Genomic DNA, 20,625 nt, shown 5'->3' with positions numbered 1-20,625 from the left:
TCTCTTTGGAAATCTGCACTATAACACTTTCACACCTGTGTCTAATGAGCCGCCATCTGTGTTTGTACTAAAAGGAGGCTGAGAAAGGATTAGGGGATCATACGTTGTAGAGGGGGATGCTCTTCATGGGCTTGTACTGCTTCAGGGGGTCCATCTTGTACAGGTGGCGGTCAGTGATGAGCACAGCGCGGTCCTCCGCCTTGTGGAAACGGTTGATCTGGAAAACACAAAGCCCCTCATTAGTCACAAGTCCCACAAGTTAAAAGTGCACACACACACACATCTGAACTCCCTACAGGGAGATGGAGCAAACCAGGAGCAGTTGGGTTTATTTGTTTGTGCAGACAGAAACATGTCGTGTGTTCGTGTGGTTAGCGGTGGATAAATGCTTTAAAAAGCCTCCAACCTTGCGCACGTTGCAGGAGAAGAGAACTCGCATGAATTTGTCTTTCCGCTGCAGCTCGCTGGAGACCAGTGTGAACGATGCAGCTGTGTCGGGGCTGTCTCGCTTCTGTCGGCCACAAAGAAACAAAACAGAGAAAAACTGTTAAAACAGAGGAATTCAGAGACAGCACTGGTGTTCGTTAGTTGCCTCTTTACTGGTTAGCTTAGCTTAGCACAAAGACTGGAAACAGGGGAAAAACTAGCATTGTTATTCACAGTTACGTGTTTCTTGGCCTTGAGCAGTGACTTCTTCGAGAAGTGAATGAGCAGATTTCCCCCCAAATTTCAAACTTTTCCTTCAGAGAACAGCTACAACATTAAATGGCATCTAACCAGAAGTTCAATCAACCAATCAGTCCACAGTCTGATCAATAATATCCAACTTGTCATACTGTAATAAAACCAGTAAATCTACTATTAATTGAGGAAGAAACACGTGTCATGTGTCCTCAGTATTGAGTTGCACTTCTAAATTTCTGTAGTCTGTTGTTGTAAAGTCTACCTGTGACAAGCACTTGTAAATATGTATGCTGAGGTGTCTTGTCTTGCATAACTTTTAACATCAAGTCTGGAACATTTACATAAATGTTTATTCTAGTGTTCAGTCCCAGATAAATAGATACATGCTACAAAGTAAGTAAAAATCTATTTAAACATTATGCCAACAAAAGAAAGGATCATCCCATATCATTAACGTTAACGAAAGAGTTATTGCTGTTTATAGTTTGTGAGGTATTTATCATAATAAAGTGCATTTTTTGAAATACTCAACTCCATACTTTGAGAAATAAATGTTTTTTCTTGAAAACAGCCTTTATATTGAACCAAAGACGACAGTAAAACCTCCAGTACCAGACAGTAAAAGACAAAAAAACATAAGTAAATCTCACAAAAGATCTTTCTTTGTTTACTTTCTCCGTTCCAACATATAAAGACACATATTACTGTACTCCACCCACACCCTCACTGCAGTCCCATCTACTCACCAGGTAGTTTCCTTCCCAGGCCCTCTGCAGACCCAAGTCGGCCCTCTGGCCCTTCAGGGCCTCCAGGCTGGCTACCTTGGCTCTCACCTGCAGGGCTTCTTCTGGAGAGAGGCCTTTGATCAGCGTCCAAGCCCACCACCTGGAGGTAAACACACACACAAAGAGGAAAGTAAGAAACAGAGGAAGATCGACTTTCTCCACCGGGGCTGTTGCACAAGTTCTTGATAGTGAGGTCAACAGGAACTGCAGCAAACCCCAGCTGTACTGTACTTATTGGCCTTTCACTCACACATGCTGACAGCCAACATTATTCTCTAGGAAGGCTATTTTCTCACTGTGCCCAGCTTCAAATAGAAGAAAAGCAAACAAACAGACGTCGGGATGAAAGGCAGTGATGAGTCTTTGATGGAGGAAGGGAAATCAATGCCCAGTGTGAGCCCAAGGCAGAAGGAAACATGTGTAAGTTGCTTCAAACGGACTCATCTGGATGTAAAATTACACTCGAGGCCACACGTTTTCTCCTGCAGTCAGACCCACTTATAGCTCAGCCAATTTAAGAAACCCATTTTCTTCAGAAGGAAGCACTTTAAAACATCTTATTTGAAAAAGATTCTTCTTCTGTTCTGATTTATATTACTGTGAACAAAAGTTATACTGTTAAACATTTGAACTGTTTTAAATAAAAGACAATCGTCCCCAAACTACCTGAAAAAGCGAGAACCTTTGTCTAAATCTTGCTGCCGATTATTTTCACAATTGATCGATTGACGACGTCTTCAAATTGCTTCTTTTTTCCAAACAAACATTTCAAAAACAGAAAGACTCACACAAAGAAGCAAAGAAAAGCAGTAAATCCTCACATTTAAGAAGCTGGAACCAGCAAATGTCTGACATTTTTGCTTGAACGACTCACCATTTATCAAAATGTTTGCCAATTAATTTCCTTTTGATCGACTAATCAATTAATCGACTAAAGTAAGGTTATCTAGAATGTTTTATTCAGGAAATACCTGTTATAGATGCTTCTGAGAGCCTCCTCAAACTTGCGCAGGACTTTGGGCGGCGTGGGCCACTTCACATGCCTGCCGTAGTCCTTCATGGATCGGACATTTTTGAAGCGCCGGTTGACGTCGCGGATGTAGGACTTGACTTTGTAGCGTCTGTAGGCCCGCAGGATGACGAGGGCCGCTCTCATCCGCCGGTATCGCATCCTGGCTATGGTGCCCCTCCAGACCTGGAGACACAGGACAGTGAAAATGTACGTCACTGCAAGTAATGAAGCCTCTGTAGATAACACATTCTGCTTTTAATACATGCTTGGAACACAAAATCTGCAAAGATCCTCGAGAAATAAGTTCAGGTACACAGACTAGAGACATAAAATGAGACCTTTCTGATGGGGGTGACATTTGGAAGGAGTCTGACGCCAATCCTGGATCCTGGCTCAAAACTTAATCTGACTCTAAGGGTAAAATCGGTGGCGTTGCCCTTTAAGTAATGTCGAATTTTAATAATGCAGAAGGGATGAGGAGACGATTACAACTGCTGTTTCCAGATGTTTAAGTATTTACTAGAATATATCACTACCTTAATGTAATTTACTCTTCTTATTTAAGAGGTGCGGCCTCTGCACCAAACTCTAAGCCACGAGTGAATGTACAGAAAATAGCTTTAAATAATTGAAATAAATGTGCATTTCAATGTGTCACACAGCCATTTTCTTAACTTACAATTACACAAAGAAACCGTTTAGTTGTTGTTGTTGTTGTTATTTGTTCGGTGCAGCAGTGCTTGTATTGCTCTGATAACATGGATTCAGACTGAAACAAGGGCTAAATTAAGGACCCCGAAGCTGCCTGTAACCAAACATAGGTTGAGTGGCTATCAGACCCTCTAAAGCATGAATAATAGATGTAAGTGGGACCCCAGGGAGCCATAACTCCTGGTTCGCCCTCGCTAAAATCACCACCATATGCTCCCCTTTTACTGTAACCTCTCTCTTTCTCTCACACACACTGCATCTCAATTATTTACACTTTCATTCGACTGCATTGTACCTAAATAATCCTGAAGTATCAGTAAAACCGTGGATTTAGTGTCACAGACTAAACATTCATACATTAAAGGCGATACTGCACTGGAGGCTCACTTCAGGATATCATCTAAGTGTGATGCAGTATAATCATGGAGATATATTTAATCTTTTAAAGTGTGGGGGAGGCCCGAAGGCACAGAAAAAAAGGATTTCCTGCATTTACATATTATAACGGTGGAGGAGGCTTTTTTTCACCTGATGAGACTGGTGGTGTAATAATTGGAAGAGAAGAAGGTAAGTCATGCACCGCTGGAATATAGAGGCAGCAGATTCATTCACGTCTTCATCAGGACGATAACCTTTCAACCACATAAGCTGCATGTATGTGTTTAAGTTGCACTGTATTGCATTATTCACTAATGCAGAGTGTCACTAATGAATCAAAGTCATGCAGCATGGAGCCACTGGTCCTCTGAAGAAGCTGAATCATACTGAAATTAATAAAAGAAGGCCGGACAGACATCTACATCACCAAGCCAGCCTGGTCATACTGTGTTTCTCAGAAGAAGGACGGTTTTATTTGGATCATTTGAGTCCTGAAGTTTATGTAATCATGTGTTATATGTCCAGTAATCTGAGATCAGCCCTATCAGGCTAAAATAAAGGACAGATCTGTCCTCATGATGTCATCTGATATAGACTAAAGCCTACCGGCCTGGTTTCTGGGCTTAAAATCTCAGATTCCTAAATAGTTTAATTATTACAAGTGTTACTTTCACTTCAAATTAAAAGGTAAGATATCGTATTAAAATATAACTTATTCTACTAAATACTTCTTCGAGTGAGACTCATACAAATAGCCCTTTAGTAAAAGTATCTGATATTAACTGTACTAAAGGTGCACTATGTAGTTTTGGGGAAGAAATTTTAATCAGAAAAGAAAAAAAAAAAAACTATAAATGTATTCTAACATATGTAATTATACATATTTTTACATGTATGTATTACTGTATACTATGGGTTGACAGATTATTCACTTACATAAATCAATTAAAATAAATTAATTTGAAAATACGCTACTTTGGCTCTGATGCAGCATGCAATCTGCAAAGTAGCAAATAAATGTAGTGGAGTAAGGAGCACAATATCTGCCTCCAAAATGACGCAGAGTGGAAGTAAAAAGTAGTAGAAAGTGGTTAAGTACTGCACAAGTACAACTACGACTAACACTTTAAAAACACATTCAACTACCTGAACTATCTGTTTTTCTTATCTTGTGATTTATGTCCAAACATTACATACTCTCCTTGATTTCTTCATGTTTATGCAAAGCAAACAACATCTCTTCATGTATAAATCAGCTCCTCTAATGCTGCGTTACTGCAAGTCTCCAATGGTGCTTCTCTGGCAAAATGGCAGTCGACGACCTTTTCCTCTGTTTCCTCCGTGCTGCACCGTCTCTAATACATAATGTATGAGAGTGAGAAAAAGAGGAGCAGCTACATATTCATCATTAATCGACCCGTGAGATGACTCAGTGGGAGGAATGAATGGTTTTTACTGCCTGCCCTGACTTGGTTGTCTCTGTGGACAAGGTTAAAAGTTACTTTCATTCATATTCAGAGTGTTACGGTAAATTAGGCAGTAGTTTTAAGAGCGGGCATCGGGTCAAACATTTCAGTCAAAATGGTCCTGGTGCAAATGCTCCACTATGAGTGCGTTTCAACATGAATTGGAGCCTTTTAAGGTAAGTAAATAAAAATGTTATGTCTGAGCTCAATTTCCCGCTCATATCCTGAGTTTATGTGATTCTTAATTCATTTTTTATTATCCACAGCTTTTTCATTATATTGTCTGCCCGGATTTACTCACATACCTAAAGAAAAAACTAATTTCCTGTTGACGCCATGACGCAGAAGAAAGGTGAATAACTGATAACCTGCACAGTATATTTTCATATAGACAAAACAACCATGTCGTCAAGAAGTGGAGAGAAATCTAATTTTCACAACGCTGAGCAGACCCTTGACATTATGGATAGTTCTGACTAAAGGTGTGATTATGGCATGGATAATCGATATATGGATATTCAACTTCCTGGCGGGCAGGCCCCAGTTGGTGAGAGCATTGAACGGGAGCACCACAGGGTTGTGTGCTCGGCCCCCTTCTGTACTTCCTGCTAACTTACGACTGTACCGCCAAGCAAAGCTCGAGTGTTGTCTTACGCTTGCTGATGATACAACCATCTTGGTCCGCATCAGGGACAACATTTGATGTTATTGTGTCATATTAGACTCTTTACTTAATATTTCTTTCAAGCGATTATATTTTCCTGGTTTTTCTGTATGATTTGGTTCAATTAAAGGTTATCTGTCTCCCCTATCCCTATTTTAACTTGATGATAAAAACTACTATTTTTGAGGGATTTAAAGGGTTTACAGTTATTGTATCTAGTGTTAGAGATGTGGCTGCACTTTTGATTGTTATGGTAAAAAGATGCTATTTAAACTTTGATCTCTGATGAAGATCCATGACGTTTTAAACATTCATATCTATATCTGAACCAGTGAACCTCTAAAATGTACTCTCAGCACATAAAACACTCCTCTACCCTCCCAAACAGAGTCCCACCCCATATGTGCTCACATGATACACTGAGTAACAAAGCAAAAAAAGTGGCCAAAAGAGATCTTCAGTGAGAGCTTCAGTTAAGATGTCGCCTGTATAATATCCACATGGGGCACGGACCTATGCCAGATCAACAACTGTGTTTCTTAGCCACAAATCACTAATTAAATTATAAATGACTGAGGTTGGAGGTGCGAGGCAGAAGAGGAGAAATAAAAACAAATCCCACCATAAAGCAACAATGAATCAGATAACGGCAGACATAAAATGTGTCCACTGTCTTCTGAGCCTCATTAAGGTGTGTGACAGGTGGAAAGTGGCGAGAGGTTAGAGTTATGATGGGGCCATACAGCCGCCCACACAGGCACAAACACCATAAACACCATCTTCTGCTCCACAAACAGTCGAGCAGACCGGCTGCGATGGCGCTGGTGAGCTGATGAAGATGACACTCGGGGGGAATGTGGATAAATCAGGCCAATAACAAGGCCCCTGACGGTCTGCCCCCTTACTCTCCTGGCCAATAAAGCCATCTGATCATCCTTTTTAGAGACTCTGCCATCATGGAGCCGGCCCCTCACCACGCTCCGGAGCCCGGGATTTACGAGCTCATCAAAGCCAGATTGGGGATCTGTGGTTGCGACAAAGCGGGACAGATTGCTGGGGTTTTACTCGGGGGCTTGGCTGGTTTGAAACGGGGAAAAAGCATTCACAAATCACACGTGCCAGGGCAACTGGTGAGAGCTGGAAGGTTTCGGTTGAGATGCTGGGCGGGGCAGAACAGAGACAGGGTCCAATACTGTGCACTGAATGTCTTTAAGCAGAGTTAGTGGTGGCTATAATAACAAATATCAGCAGATAAATGTTATATTTAGATATGCAAATGATGCATTATCTAATTAAAAAAGCACGACTTTGCATACATTTCCAGAACCAAATCTGAACACTGGGTAAAGCCAGTTTCAACGTTTTTCTTTTCATTCTGTCGACATATTAGTATCAAAAGCTGAATTTTGGATTTCTGCTTTTACTGTGAAACTACTGTCAACAGCAATAATAAAAAAATAAAATAAAATAAATGTTCACCACTTTTTCTTGCTCTGAAACCTTGCAAGAGTTGAGTTGTTGCAGTAAGATGTCTGTGGAAATATGAATCAGAATTGGAGTGTACTAAGAGGAACTGCCAGCAAGAATTTATTTCCAAAGTCACGGCTGCATATTTGACGGATTCTGACAGGAAACAACTGTAAGAACTCACCTCTCGTAAGATTTCAGAGAGAGACATTTCTGAACACAAAATGGGATCTTACTATTCAACAGAAAAGGTCTATCATCTGTAGGAAAAGCAAACACTGCCAAACAAGCACTTTTGGTAGATGTAACTTTGAAGGTTGTAGTCGCCCCCAAAGGATTCGCCGTGTTGTGGCTGCTAGCTGAGGCGATCTACTGCAGAGATTCCCAAACTTTTGAAAAGTATGAATCATTTACACGTCGAAACATATAAATATAGGGCCAAGGTTTTAAAAATACTGGTGTTTCCCCTTTAATAATTTAACTGGAAAGTTTGGTGTATGTAAGGGCTACTGAAGTGGAGATTTCTGGCTCAAAGTCTGAGAAAACGACCTTTACTTTTTACAAATTTTAACAAATATATGCCAACATGAGACTTCCCCAGTTGAGACAATTATTTTTTTTATTTCTGGTTTCTAATATTCTATGTTTAATAAGAAAATGGCACTATCTAGTTAAATATGTACTAATTTGCAGAAATGTCCAGAACAGAAATCTGAACTAAATTAATTACATTTTGGATGTTTTCTTTCCACTAGTCTGAAAGAAGACGCAGAAATGCCCAGGCCAGGATAAAAAAAACACACAGACCCTTCACCTTGTCGTCGCCTCGGGGGGAGTTAAGAAAAAAACCTGACCAAATTCCAACATGGAAAGACAGATAGGCTGGCCTGCACCATTGACACACTTGACTGCAGAACGCCTGAGTTTCCACGTCCTCTGGGGGATATCGAGCTGGTTTTCCAGTGACATGCTCGATGCACACGGCGGGCGGAGGGAGGCGGAATCGAGAGCATGCGACACAATTTAGTGAGGCTGCAACGTGCCCTGACCACAGGCTGTCATAGGCAGAAGCACAGGCCAGCGGTCATTATCATAAATCGATAAAGTGCTCGGGTGAGCAGCACACACTCGCCAGCAGCACTAACGCCACCGTACTGACACCAATTCTCATTCCTTCGATCATGACTCCCAGTATTGTGTCATTTTAAGGTTTTTAGCTCTGGGCTAACGTAGAGTACAGTGTTATGAACGTGCTCAAACAGATCTTGAACAACACGGTCTAATTAGAAGGGACGGTATTGAAGAATAAATTGAATGGCTCTGGATGGTCCATCCATCAATTAGATGGGACAGGACAAAATAGATCGGAAGAATATTGCCAATGGTCAGCAGTCTGAGCTTAAAGTGACACACACAGTTCAGAAGAGTTTGAAGGACACTCAAGATAATCAACTTACTGAAGACGCAAAGCATGAACACAGCTTATTATCAACCCAATTAAACCATCATGTTAAAATGAAAGAAGAGACAGCAAATCATTAAAGGGTAACTCCACCAATTGTATGTAGTATGAGGCCTTTTGTGGCTCCAGAGGAAGCTGCTTTTAATCTGATAAATTACCTCCAGGGATGCCACTCAGTAGCATAGTTGCATTGTGGGTAAATGTAGGTGCTAGGTGGCATTGCTCTCCTTTAACACTGTTAGAAGTGGAAGCAAAACTTTTGTTTAAATCGGTAAACTCTGGCGGTGAGCCACAAGTCAGTTGCCATGGAGAGAGGTCCATGGATACAGGAGTTTTTACACTTGCCAAAAGGTGTTGTGTACTGTAGGGTATTTTTAGGCTGCAGCACAAAGAAAGAAAAATTCACTTGATACTGCAGCCTTCAAATCATTGGTTTTGAATGTTTTATTTGAAATGGATTACCACTATACGACTGAAGGACGGCTGGAAGGTCAGAACAGAAACACAAAATATGCTGCAGGTTTGCAAAGCTTCATTTTTTAAATGGCACAAGAATGTCTGACACAAGAAGAGAAAAGCCCTTGAGTCCCAGAATCAATGGTAAAACAATCTAACAAAGGGAAAGTCAGGTCACAGTGGAAGATACAAAGAGAGTCGGTTTCCACATCGCAGCTTTCTGAGAACAGAGGAAGCACATTTACTCTCCTCCAAATCCAGCCGTGTGATTGTTACAAAAAAAGTTAAAGCTTCCTTCTTTGATGTGCTGCTGTGTTCTCAAACCTCCGACGTTTTTAGTGGAGGTGATAGCTTTGGATGATAACTGAAGCACTTTGCAGGTTCAGAGGGGATCAGAGGATTAGAGATCATGTTTCTGCTGAGTTCTAGCAGCAGGCAGATCAGTTCTGGACAGTTGAGCAGAGGAGGAGGCAGCGCTAGCCTCGCACTAAGTAGCCTGCTATTCACAAGAGGGCTACACAGAGCTATCCGCAGATTACTCTCCTCCTTCATGTCAGCCAGATCCTCCAAAAAACGAGATTTGATTTTATTACAGCACAATTTACTTCCTCAAGACATGAGCTTTCCACTGGGTAACGCGACTAAATTAAAACAAATAAGGGTCTATCCTTTTTAAACGTCTTCATTTAGCTTGTGCTCAGACAACCCCCCGATGGCCACGCTGTGAAAGCTGACTACCCAAGACATAACACTCGCCACGTCTGATAAACCCCCTGCAACACAGACACTGTGTAAAGCTTTTGGAAAGCAATTAAGGCGGCGGCTCGGGATACACGAGAGGGGGGGGGGAGTCTCTCCTCTCGTCATCACTGCGGCTCTGACAAGCACCGACAGTTAATGTGATGTGGATGGCTGAGCTTGAATTTATGAAATATTCATTTTAACAGAGAGAGGGTGAGGGTGGGGGTTGTCTATGTTTAATTTATAATATCTGTATTTATGTCAGATTGTGTGCCTTTTTTTAGCCGTCTTCCAGTTGACAGTTTACGTTCCTGTAATCCACGGATATGTTGAGATTTATACGTCATACAGCCAATATTGACATTTCTACTATAAGTGTCATATCACATTACATGTTTATGAGCTGACTTTTATGGTGGGAGGGGATGATGGTGCCTTTACAGATAGTAGAGACAACTGTTCAAGATGGCATTTTCATCATTTTCTGACGAGACTTCAGGACTTTTTCCAGCTGCGTTTGTGGCAACAAAACCGGTTATTTTTCACGAGAGGTGGGGACATTTATCAGACGTGCGAGTGGCAACAATACTGGATATATTTGCAAGACATCCGGTCAATTTCCAGTCGTATAAGTGGCAACAAAACCAGATTTTTTGACATGAGGTGCAGTCATTTTCCAGTCGTGTTTGTAGCAACAAACAAGATATTTTTGATAAGATGTCAGGACAGTTTCCAGCCGTGTTAGTGGCAACAAAACCGGAGATGCTTGCTGAGATATCAGGACATTTTGCAGCCCTGTTGGTGACAACAAAACCGGATATATTTGACATGATGTGTTTTTTTTTGCCTTAACCTAAACAGACTGTGAGCACAGTGTTGTCACAACATACAATCAAAAAATCAATCTAAAGAAATGTGAAGTTGCAACATGAAGTTAGGTAAAGTTTCATCATAACCTTGGTCTGACGAAACAAACATTGACAACATTACTCTGGCGTTTGTGCCGTCCAGTTTCCATCTCTTAAAGTGGTGATGATTGGATTGCTCTGTACAAGGTGCAGCTTTCAGTGTTGTCGATGCAGGATCGCATACAGGAGGATGTAGAGCAATCACCGGTAATGCATACAGGGCATGATTGCAATAAATTTCAGGTGGGGTGGACTGAGTGTAGAGTGTGGAGAGAAGAGGTAAGAGCCCATGAAGAGAGGAGTGAAGGATGGAGAGAATGGTGGGATTAAATGGAGCTGTGAAGGAGCATCCTCCCCCTCCTCCTCCTGGCTCAATCATTTCCTATAGCTACTCCCCCACCTCCTCTGAGGAGGAGAGGTTATGCTGATTTAAAATGAGTGCAGCTACAGAAAAACACAATGTTCTCACAACCTGGACAAGAAGTGGGAGCACTCAACCTGATTTTTTAGGAAGCGTGCACATTCACAGATTTTTTTTGTCTTTGTTGCTTGATGGGGCAAGCTAAGTGGTATTATTAGAAATCCATGAGGCAAACGGAGGGACGAGAAGTGTGTCTGAGCCCTCAGTCACAGGCTGACGGTCCTGGCACTGTGGTCCCGACTGGCATAAGGCAGTGTGGTGTGCCAGGTGCTGATAAGGGGATTGCTTGGCGCAGCAGATCAGACTCAGGCTGGGATGTTTGTTTGAATAACAGCATGGTAGATACAGGAGTCAATACTGCTGTCACACCACTATTTGATTTTTGCCTGCGTGTCAGTGAGTGCATATAGCATGAGTGAAGCTACATACTGCATGCTTGGCCTTCACACTGACAGAGGTTAAGATTAAATATGTCTGCTCCCGACACCTCTGCCACACTGTGATGTTTGTTTTGGCGGAAACGCGGAGATTCCTCTGGGCTTTCCCTTCATTATCAAAGCCTGCTTATCCTGGGAGATACAAGATAGGATTCTCCTGAGGGAGCGGTGGAAGGATCGCCCGTCTGGTGTGTCTGTGGGAAGAGCCCACAAAGGGTCACACAGATCAATAGAAAGGTCATCCAATCAATCCACGACAGGGGTTAATTTGGCTGGACTTTCATGTCTCGGAGCTTGGGGAAAAAAAGACATGAAAGCAACGCGGCGTGGAGGAATCTGCCCACATGATCCTGATGTAATTACAGGTTTGGGAAAATGTACAAGTGTCATTCACATGGCTCCCAGGTGTGGGATGTGATGCTTCAAGTGCCAAGACGATGTTTGCTAGAGGGGGTTTCTGCAGCAACACAGCGGTTTTTGAGCTACCTGCCTGTCAGAGATGGCATTTTTACAAGACGATTCACGCGGTGCATCCTGATTCTACAGCCAGACAGAAGCAGTACCGCATGTTTACAAACCGATCTGTCAAAGTGACAAAAGTTTTGCTCTCCATGCTGATTTGACAGGTGTCAGCTCGCGCACCATAATCACACCAAGATGCTGCCACTCTCGCCTGAAGTTGTCATCGAACCACTGACGCATGAGAAGGATTACTGAGACGCACAGGCAGCGATCAATATTCATAGCAGATCATTTGAGGGGAAAATGGATACTCCAGTCAGAGAGCAATAAGATAAGAAAACATTCTGTTTAGTCTAAGTGGAACTGAACTGGATGAAAACTTTACTCAGTAATCAGTTTCTGACCAGCAAAACAAAAACAAGAACCCGATTTGGCTCCATGTTAACAGACAAACCTGCACTGTATTAAAGTTTTCAATCAGGCACAAGGAGCATTCAAGTCACTGCTGAAAACTCTGAAACATTTCAAATTATAAATCTGAGATCCACTCAGCCATCTAACAACTTCACAAGAGCTGTGTGGGTGAAAACTCAGACCGAGAGAAAGAGAAGAGAGACAGAAACATTCACCCTGAGCGATATAAGAGACTAATAATACAAGATTAGATTAGCTCTAAAAATACCGCCGTGCTTGTATAAAAATTTGACTAGAGTTTTTCTGGTCTCCGAGCTTATTCATATGCAGAACAAGAGATGATGAATATCAATGAGAGCCCGACTCGGGGCCTTGAAACCAGAACATCCTCGTGGTCTTGTCTAAAGGCCCTCATCAGATAATAGCTGGTGATGACTGGCAATCAGAGGTATTCACAATGACAGATGTTTGCAAATAGGAAACGCTTTCATTATCATCAAATACTGTGAAAAAGGAAAGTGTTCATTTAGTTCATTGGTTTAAATTCAAGACAAAATCAGGGAGAGATAACAGAAGAATATGAAAAGGAAGAAAAGTAATAAATCTGTGACTCCAGGGGGTTTCTCAAGTTCCCCTCTTGCAATTTCACAAATTCTGAGTTTCCCCGTCGGGGTCTTGTCATTATCTGAGCTCATAAGCTGCCGTGATGTATTCAGACTTACCTTCTGGAGGAAGAGGACGATTCTCTGGACCATCTCTGCTCGCTGCTCCTCCAGGCTGAAGAGGGTACGTGGCGTGCGGATGAAGACCTTGGTCTTGCCGTAGGCGACGTCGTGGTCGAACCCGCAGCCCTGCATGAGCCTCTTCACTGCGTCTTTGTCTGATGGCAAGTCGTGGTTTGGCCATGTGAACTCTGAGATCATCTTGTACCTGCGGGAGGGACAAAGCAGTGGTATCGGTAAAAGGAAAGACGGAAGGAGCATGAAGTGGGATCCGGATCATAGTTTATACAGACCAAGAAACTTCTGCACACAACTAACATGTGTTTAGTCCATAAAAAGTGTAAAATTGTGTAAAATGCAGATAACAATTTCCCAGAGTCTAAAGTGACCCTTTAAATTGCTTCTTTTATCCCTTATATCAGCCCAAAACAGCTGTACAAGCATCTTTTGTGTGAACATTTACAAAATGTTGATATCTATCACACTTAAAATGGCTTTTATTTCTTTTTTCTCTTCTTCTGCTTGTATCATATCTCATGGAGGAAAAAGGTGGCCTGGGAATACTGTACATGGCCATATAGATCTTCTTAATTACTAAGAAAGCATGGGACTTCTCTCCTGGCATGTTGCCATGGAAATCACTTCATTTAATACATGAAAAGGGGATTAATTATCAAATAGTGCACCTGCAGCCCGGCGCAGGAGGTGAGGGGTCAAATTACACTCTTTAGAGTCTTTCTAGGGACTGGATTCGACTGAAATGCATCAACTTTGATGAAAGCTTTTAAGGCCTTAAATAATTTTTCTCAACCACCAATTTTGTGTTTTTAAGACCTGTTCATGCCTGTGACAAGGAGTCATAATATCTAGACATACTCTAGACACATAAAAGTGTTAAATCTATCTCATAAAATCATTTTTTTCCCCAGAACTATGCTCTCCTTAATTGATTAGTCTCTTGTTTTTATTTGTTTTTAATGTGTTTAAGTAACACTTACTTGTTTTTATCACTGCATCAGCTGTACTTCATTTATTATTACCTGGTAATTGCTTTAGTTTTTATGTCTTTGTAAAGCCCTTTGTAGCTTTAAGAGTGCTTCTATAGAGTCCATGTAAAATCCTGAAATAACTGCGATCCTCATCATCATCATCATCATCATCACAATCTCCATCATTCGAGATCCAAAAGATCCCAGCACTCATGGACAGACTGCATCCCTGTGTCATTTCACAGCCGACCCACTGGCAAGGCTGTGATGTAATCCCAAGTCCAAAATCATCAGCAGGAGGATTGGACGGAGAGAGTTGGATGACTTCTTTGCATGTTACGCAAAAGACCCATTACTTATCCTCCGTCCAGCACGACGGTTTCTACGAGGGCAGTGGGCAAATGTGACAGCTGGGGAATAAGGCCACGGCTACAACATGTGTGCGTGTGTGTGTGTGTGTGTACTATTTAGGATTGTTGTAGTACAGTATAGCATGTGTGTGTGTGGGTCTGTTGTGGAACATTAGAACAAAACAATCTTGTAACCAAATCATTAAGTAAAAACAGCTTAAAGTAGCCTGTCAGGCTTAAGATCTCATCTATTACACAACGAGCGCAGCGTGTGTGCAAGTACAATGTATCTGCTCTCTCTCGTCCCCCGGAGGGAAACATAAGGTGACGTTCGAGGCTCCAAGGATCCTGATCTGACTCACATCAGCTCCGGCCCTCTCTCTTCTGTCTCTTTTTGTTCTGAGCCAACACAGAAGATCCTTGTGAAAGATCTTGTGTGCAAGACTTTTGTCAAGATTAGAGATTTTTATGCTGTAAATTTAGTCCAAGGTCCTCCAAACTTTTATCCTCTGGGAGCTATTTTGACACAATGAAAGTTATAGAGAGCTTCTCATGTTTTATATTGTTGGTAACATTTTATGACATCCCTTATGTCAATCCAAAACAGCTGTACACTCATTTTTTGTATCAAAACATCTTAAATTCAGCAGAATGTGCATGTGTTTTTCTATAAACCAAGCAGCTTTGTGTCATTTAATTGTCATGTCATTAAGAGCTACTGGCAGCTTGTGCGCTTTGAGTAGGAGACCCCTGGTTTAGCCAATAAAATGTCACATGAATTGTGAAAAAATATAATATATAGGTTTTTCACAGGTCTTCAGATGATTTAATTTGTAAAAATATAAAGACAAGCAGCAAATCTTTACACACTAGAGGTTGTGACAAGAGAACATTTCCTGTTTTTGCTTGATGAAACTGTTAAAATTGAGTACAATTTATTTTCTTTTGATCGACTAATCAATTAATCAACAAGTTGTTTCAGTTCTAGAGATATAATCAGACAATTTTAACACATCACAGATGACCTTTCTGGTGTTTACTTGCTTTTATCTTGTTAATTTCTCTCCAGATGCTTCCTGTTCTTTATTGTTTCATACTATATTTTATACTGTATTTCCTGTTTGTTTAAACGCGTTATATAAATCACCTTGAATAGCCGTTTTTTATGAAATGTGACATTGCCTCACATTGGCTTTTCTACTTTTGATTCTTATCCTCTACACTCATTTAATTTGCAGTTAAATTTAGCCATTTTTTGCTCAGCTATCGATTTTGTTTAACTGCGTGAGATATATGACTTTTCCACCTAAATATCGATATTGAGGTCAGCCGCAGAAAATCCATTGTTGATACAAATTACTGCTAATTTGTATGTAAGCAGACTCGTGATGTCAGGTGTTTGTGTTCCCACAAGTAATGAATAAAACATGAGTTATCAGCGCAGGTCGTTCAATAATAGTTGTTTGCTGCTTTACTGCATTAAAGAAGGTTACATTGAAATGTTTTACCACAATGTGTCTCTTGAGTATTCATAATCCAGGGTTGCTTTTAATGAAGGTCAGAGGAGAAAAATATTATTCTCGTAGCAAGCTGAAAAAAAAAACAGGGTTACGTGTAATGGCTGCTGGATATGTAACTGATCAGCTGAGAGATCTGATTAGATGTGAGCTGATTGGAGTTACACAACACGTATTCACACCCTGCAGTCAGGAAGTGTCACGTAATATCCTTCTTGGCTGCCCCGATGTGCAGCCTCGGGGGGGTTTCATGCTTCATGTTTGTCCAGAACACTTAAATATAAAAAAGTGTGTGAGGTGAGGGTGGAGGTGTTACTCCATCACTTCTTCCACACAGATTTTTAAAAGCAAGTCCCCACGAGCAAAACACTTCACCTTCAAATCACAACCGTAACATGATTTGACACATTATGAAATATGCCTGTAATTTGGGTAATTTTTCCTCAAAGGCTCAAATCTACTGAACCAAATTAAGCGACTGCAGCACCAATAATGAGTGCACAGCGACATTTTGGTCGGGGGCACGGCATCGTTAATCGACTTGTTCCACTGAAATGTCATGTTTTGTAAAAGTTGAATAAAACAAGCACCTTCAAGCTGAACAATCACACAGTTTTAAGTATTTCAGCTAGAACTGACAGCAGTTATTTCACTTTTTATGTTTGATCCTTCCTGTATTTTCATGTATTTTTTTTTTAGAGCCGTGACATTTAGTAACTTATTCGATTGAAAACCAAATGAATCACCAACTATTATCAGGAAAAATGTCAAACATTTTTCTAGTTTTAGCTTCTTAAATGTGAAGATTTCCTGCTTGTCTCTGTTCCTTATGATAATAAACTGAATCTTTTTTGAATTTTGGAGTTTTTGTGTCAGATGCATCTACATCTACTGCAATCTACTAAGTTTTCTGATTCCAGCTTCTGGTTTCTTTCCTCCTCTATGACAGGAGAAAATAAACTGAATATCTTTGGAGACATGTGAGGACGTCATCTTGGGCTTTGGGAAACACTGAACAACATTTTTCACCATTTTCTGACATTTTATAGACCAAACAACTCATCAATTGTTTAAGAATATAATCAACAAGTTGCAGCTAGACATGCAGTGAATAAAAACATTTCAGGGGAGCAAGATTGAAATCGCTGCAACAACTTTTATCACTTGTCCAAGGTGCTTATTGTGATGATTACCTCTGCAGGAAGCGAGGGTACGTCTGTCTGTAGGCGAAGCCGGCACGTCGCACTCTGACGTTCTCCAGCAGCCCGAGGTACTCCACCTGATGGCGGCAGCGCTCCTGCTCGAACAGCAGAGGGGACTTGACGTCGTTGGGCTTGATGCAGCGAACATAGTAGGGTTCCTGCAGACAACAACAGGGGGCAAAAGTGAGTTAACAACAACTGACGATTGATATATTTTTATTATTTGAATCAACATCTGTAGGAGCAGATATTAGTAGTAAAGTTAGTGCTCAGAGGACTCAAATAATGGCCCTGACCTCAGGATGTCGTTGCTGAATTGTATGGCGGTCAGGGAGGTGATAACGATGTACTACAGCTGTTCTTTTTTATCTGATTGTCAAGCGAATTTGAAGCAAACTTTTGAGATGGTGAAATGAGAGAAAAAACAGCGAATAAGGTGCGTTTCAGCTGGTTTGAAGTGAATAAAACAGGCTACACGAAATGTTGATTTGACCCAAGTTGGAAGTATAAACTTCATTATTCACGGCTGTAACAAAGAGTAAAAGCTCATCTTTATATCAGATGTCAAACGTCCCTATGAGCTCTCATTCTTCACTCTACTCCCATGGGGTTTACAGTCCACCTGCTAGCTTCAGCTCAAGAAGGCTTTTGATAAAAGTCCTGCTTAGCACGTGTGGGTGGTGGGTTTATAGTCGCTCCGTGTTAAAAGGATGCATTAATGCTGACATGATGATACCACGGTTCCACCGAAAAAACAAAACAAAGCCTTGAATTTGCAGAACAAACTGAGAGGGAGCCTGGTTTGAGATCACAAACAGGAGAAACGAGATGTGAAGTGTGTGTGTAAACTCTCAGAGTGGGCTGTGTAAATGCCATTTCAGAATCTGAGAGGTGGGTAAACGGTGCGTGTTTACCCTCCACTAGAGTGCCACGTATAAGGCTTGTTAAATCTCATCTGCCCTGACTCATCACCTTGCAGGCCAGGTTCTCCACCAGTGAGATCATGGAGTTTTTGAAGAGTGTTGCGGCTGTCAGCGGCCGTTTGGTGACTTCTGTGATTCTCAGTTTGCCCTCAGGCCACATCGCCTTCAGCACTGGGTTAGAGCTGGAGAGACAGAGTTGGATAAGTGGAGACAACAACACTTACATGACTACTGGGTGAAAATCAGAGCACAGTTCTGTGTTTTGGGCCATTTAACATTTATGAAAAAGGGTTCAAACATTATAACGAGCAGGAGTTGTATTCAAATGACTCCCACCTTTCATCATTTCTATTTTAACCCTCTGGTTACAAAACCAAAACCAAATCCAAAAAAGTTTCCATTATATCATCAGCACAGCAGTTAAACATCTCTGGCTGCTGTCCAAACACCCTGTTTTTGACCCGTGTAAAAGAGTATCATAAAATGCACATTAGACAGGTCAGGAATTACTAAGACCTCACATTTATATTCAGCAGAGGAAGAACACCAGAGGATTGGAGAAGAGCAGCAGCAGCAGCAGGAGGAGGAGGATAAGAGTGAGCTGAGAGGAGATTAGTTGTACCAGCTCTGTGCTGGGTTTTTTTTTCTAAAGGGGTGTCATGTAATCAAAGTGCTGAAAGGAAAACAGAGAAGAGTGTGTGGAAGTGATTGAAGCAGTGTGTGTGTGTGTGTGTGTGTGTGTGTGTGTGTGTGTGTGTCACCTGTTGTACAGCAGTCTCTTGAAATCCTGGAACAGGGTGTCTTTGTTCTTATCTATGAAACCCACCACGGAGTACCTGTGAAGAGAGGGAGGCAGGTAAACGCATGTCCACACATACAGTCCTGCTTACTGTCACTAACAAGAAACATCATGACTAAATAACTATTTTATCCATGCTGACATGAAGCATCTGCAGCTGCTCTCAGGCGCTGCTCTATTGGATTGAGATCTGATGACTGTGGAGGTGAGTGCAGTTACCCCAAACTCATTGTCATGTTATGTCAGCCTGAGATGACACATGCTCTGTGAAATGAGGCATTATCCTGCTGGAAGTGGCCATTAGAGGATGGTGTGCTGCTCCAACTTACTTAAAGTTGATGGACGATGTTTCCCAGATGTCGGGTTTTTAATGCTAAAACACTCACCATCTTATCACCGCCATCTTGTTGCTGCCGTTTACATTCTCCCAGACGCAGATAAAATTATTGTTTTAATCTATTCTACTCTAAATTAGAATATTTGCAGTGTTTCCCACACACCGACCCATTTTAGCATATTTATTTTATAGGCTACTTTTATTCTTTAAATCCATCTGAGAGAAGGACGCCATCCAACACTACATAATGTACTGTAGGCAAACCGTTAAAGCGATTCTGCAGAAAGATAGTTGATTGAGAGTTGAGAGTCTCATTCTTAAGTCGTTATATATCGACATTATTATACACAATTATCACATATTTATAACATTCTTACAATATTGTTTTTAGCTTTAAAGTGAGGAAGAAAAATACAAAAATGAAAAAAGGGGGAAAACAAAACAAAATAAGCAAAAGGCTAATACTTCTATTAGTACTATCATATATCATGTCATCATAAAGATGTAAAGATTCATTAAGTTATTGTGATGCATTGGTATTTGAGCTACTGCTGCCTTCCTGTGAACTTGAACCAGTCTTCTCCTTTGTCCTCTCTCATTAGCAAGAAACTTCTACCCACAAAACTGCAGCTTACTGGATGTGTTTTGTTTTTGCTTCCTTCTCTTTTCACTATACTCTAGAGACTGTCGTCTGTGAAAATCACAGGAGATCAGCTGTTTCTGATGCACTCGAACCGGCACCAACAATCGCTCTACCGTCAAACTTCACCAGATGCTAACCCTCTTCTGTGCATTAAGTTGCTGCAAAGTGGCCACTGAGTGTGGTTTGATATGATCTAAATATAGTGATGTATGTTAATGTGCGCTGTTAGTAATGAACCTTCTATAAATAACAGCGCTGTCCGCTGTGAGATGGTCTAAGTGGCTCAGGGATCAATCAGTCCTCCCCTAGGCAGGAGACACTCAGCCCTCACAAATGGGCTCAACACGTTTCCCTGAGAGCACTTTTTTTGGGGGGCTTAGCGTGTGTGATTTTATTCATTTGAATGATGTCCAAGTGCATCAGGGATTTGAGAGCTGCTGTCATTTTTTTTTTTTTTTTTTTTGGGGGGGGGGGCGTCCTTCAGTGAAGATGCAGTTTAAATGTTCAAGTGAGTGTGTTTGAGTGTTTGTCTCCAAGTTTAAATGTCAAGAGGAGGCAGATATTTGGCTGTTTTATGACTGATGTACATGTTTGCAACAGGCTTTAGTTGCTTTTAGTGGTTTTGTTATTTTATGTTTTGGAAATTGATGGTTGACGTTTTATTATGTTTTACAT

The 20,625-nt window shown here is 41.2% G+C and overlaps 1 protein-coding gene across 1 annotated transcript in view; it reads right to left on the bottom strand.

Annotated features, from left to right (window-relative positions):
- Positions 1-20,625, bottom strand: part of myo1d (myosin 1D) — a 106,740-nt gene that overhangs the window by 40,647 nt on the left and 45,468 nt on the right. The window contains exons 13-20 of the mRNA XM_073489228.1: positions 18,933-19,007; positions 18,221-18,353; positions 17,240-17,406; positions 13,191-13,398; positions 2,441-2,664; positions 1,431-1,569; positions 407-511; positions 104-217 (exon numbers count right to left, since the gene is read on the bottom strand). Of these exons, the coding sequence (XP_073345329.1) occupies positions 104-217; positions 407-511; positions 1,431-1,569; positions 2,441-2,664; positions 13,191-13,398; positions 17,240-17,406; positions 18,221-18,353; positions 18,933-19,007 (1,165 nt within the window). The remainder of the gene's footprint in view (positions 1-103; positions 218-406; positions 512-1,430; positions 1,570-2,440; positions 2,665-13,190; positions 13,399-17,239; positions 17,407-18,220; positions 18,354-18,932; positions 19,008-20,625) is intronic.

The sequence above is a fragment of the Pagrus major genome, chromosome 20 (assembly GCF_040436345.1).
Source record: "Pagrus major chromosome 20, Pma_NU_1.0".
In the NCBI taxonomy this organism is placed as follows: Eukaryota; Metazoa; Chordata; class Actinopteri; order Spariformes; family Sparidae; genus Pagrus; species Pagrus major.
Note: the sequence above shows the minus strand (reverse complement) of the source record. Positions and strands in the feature narration are given on the sequence as shown.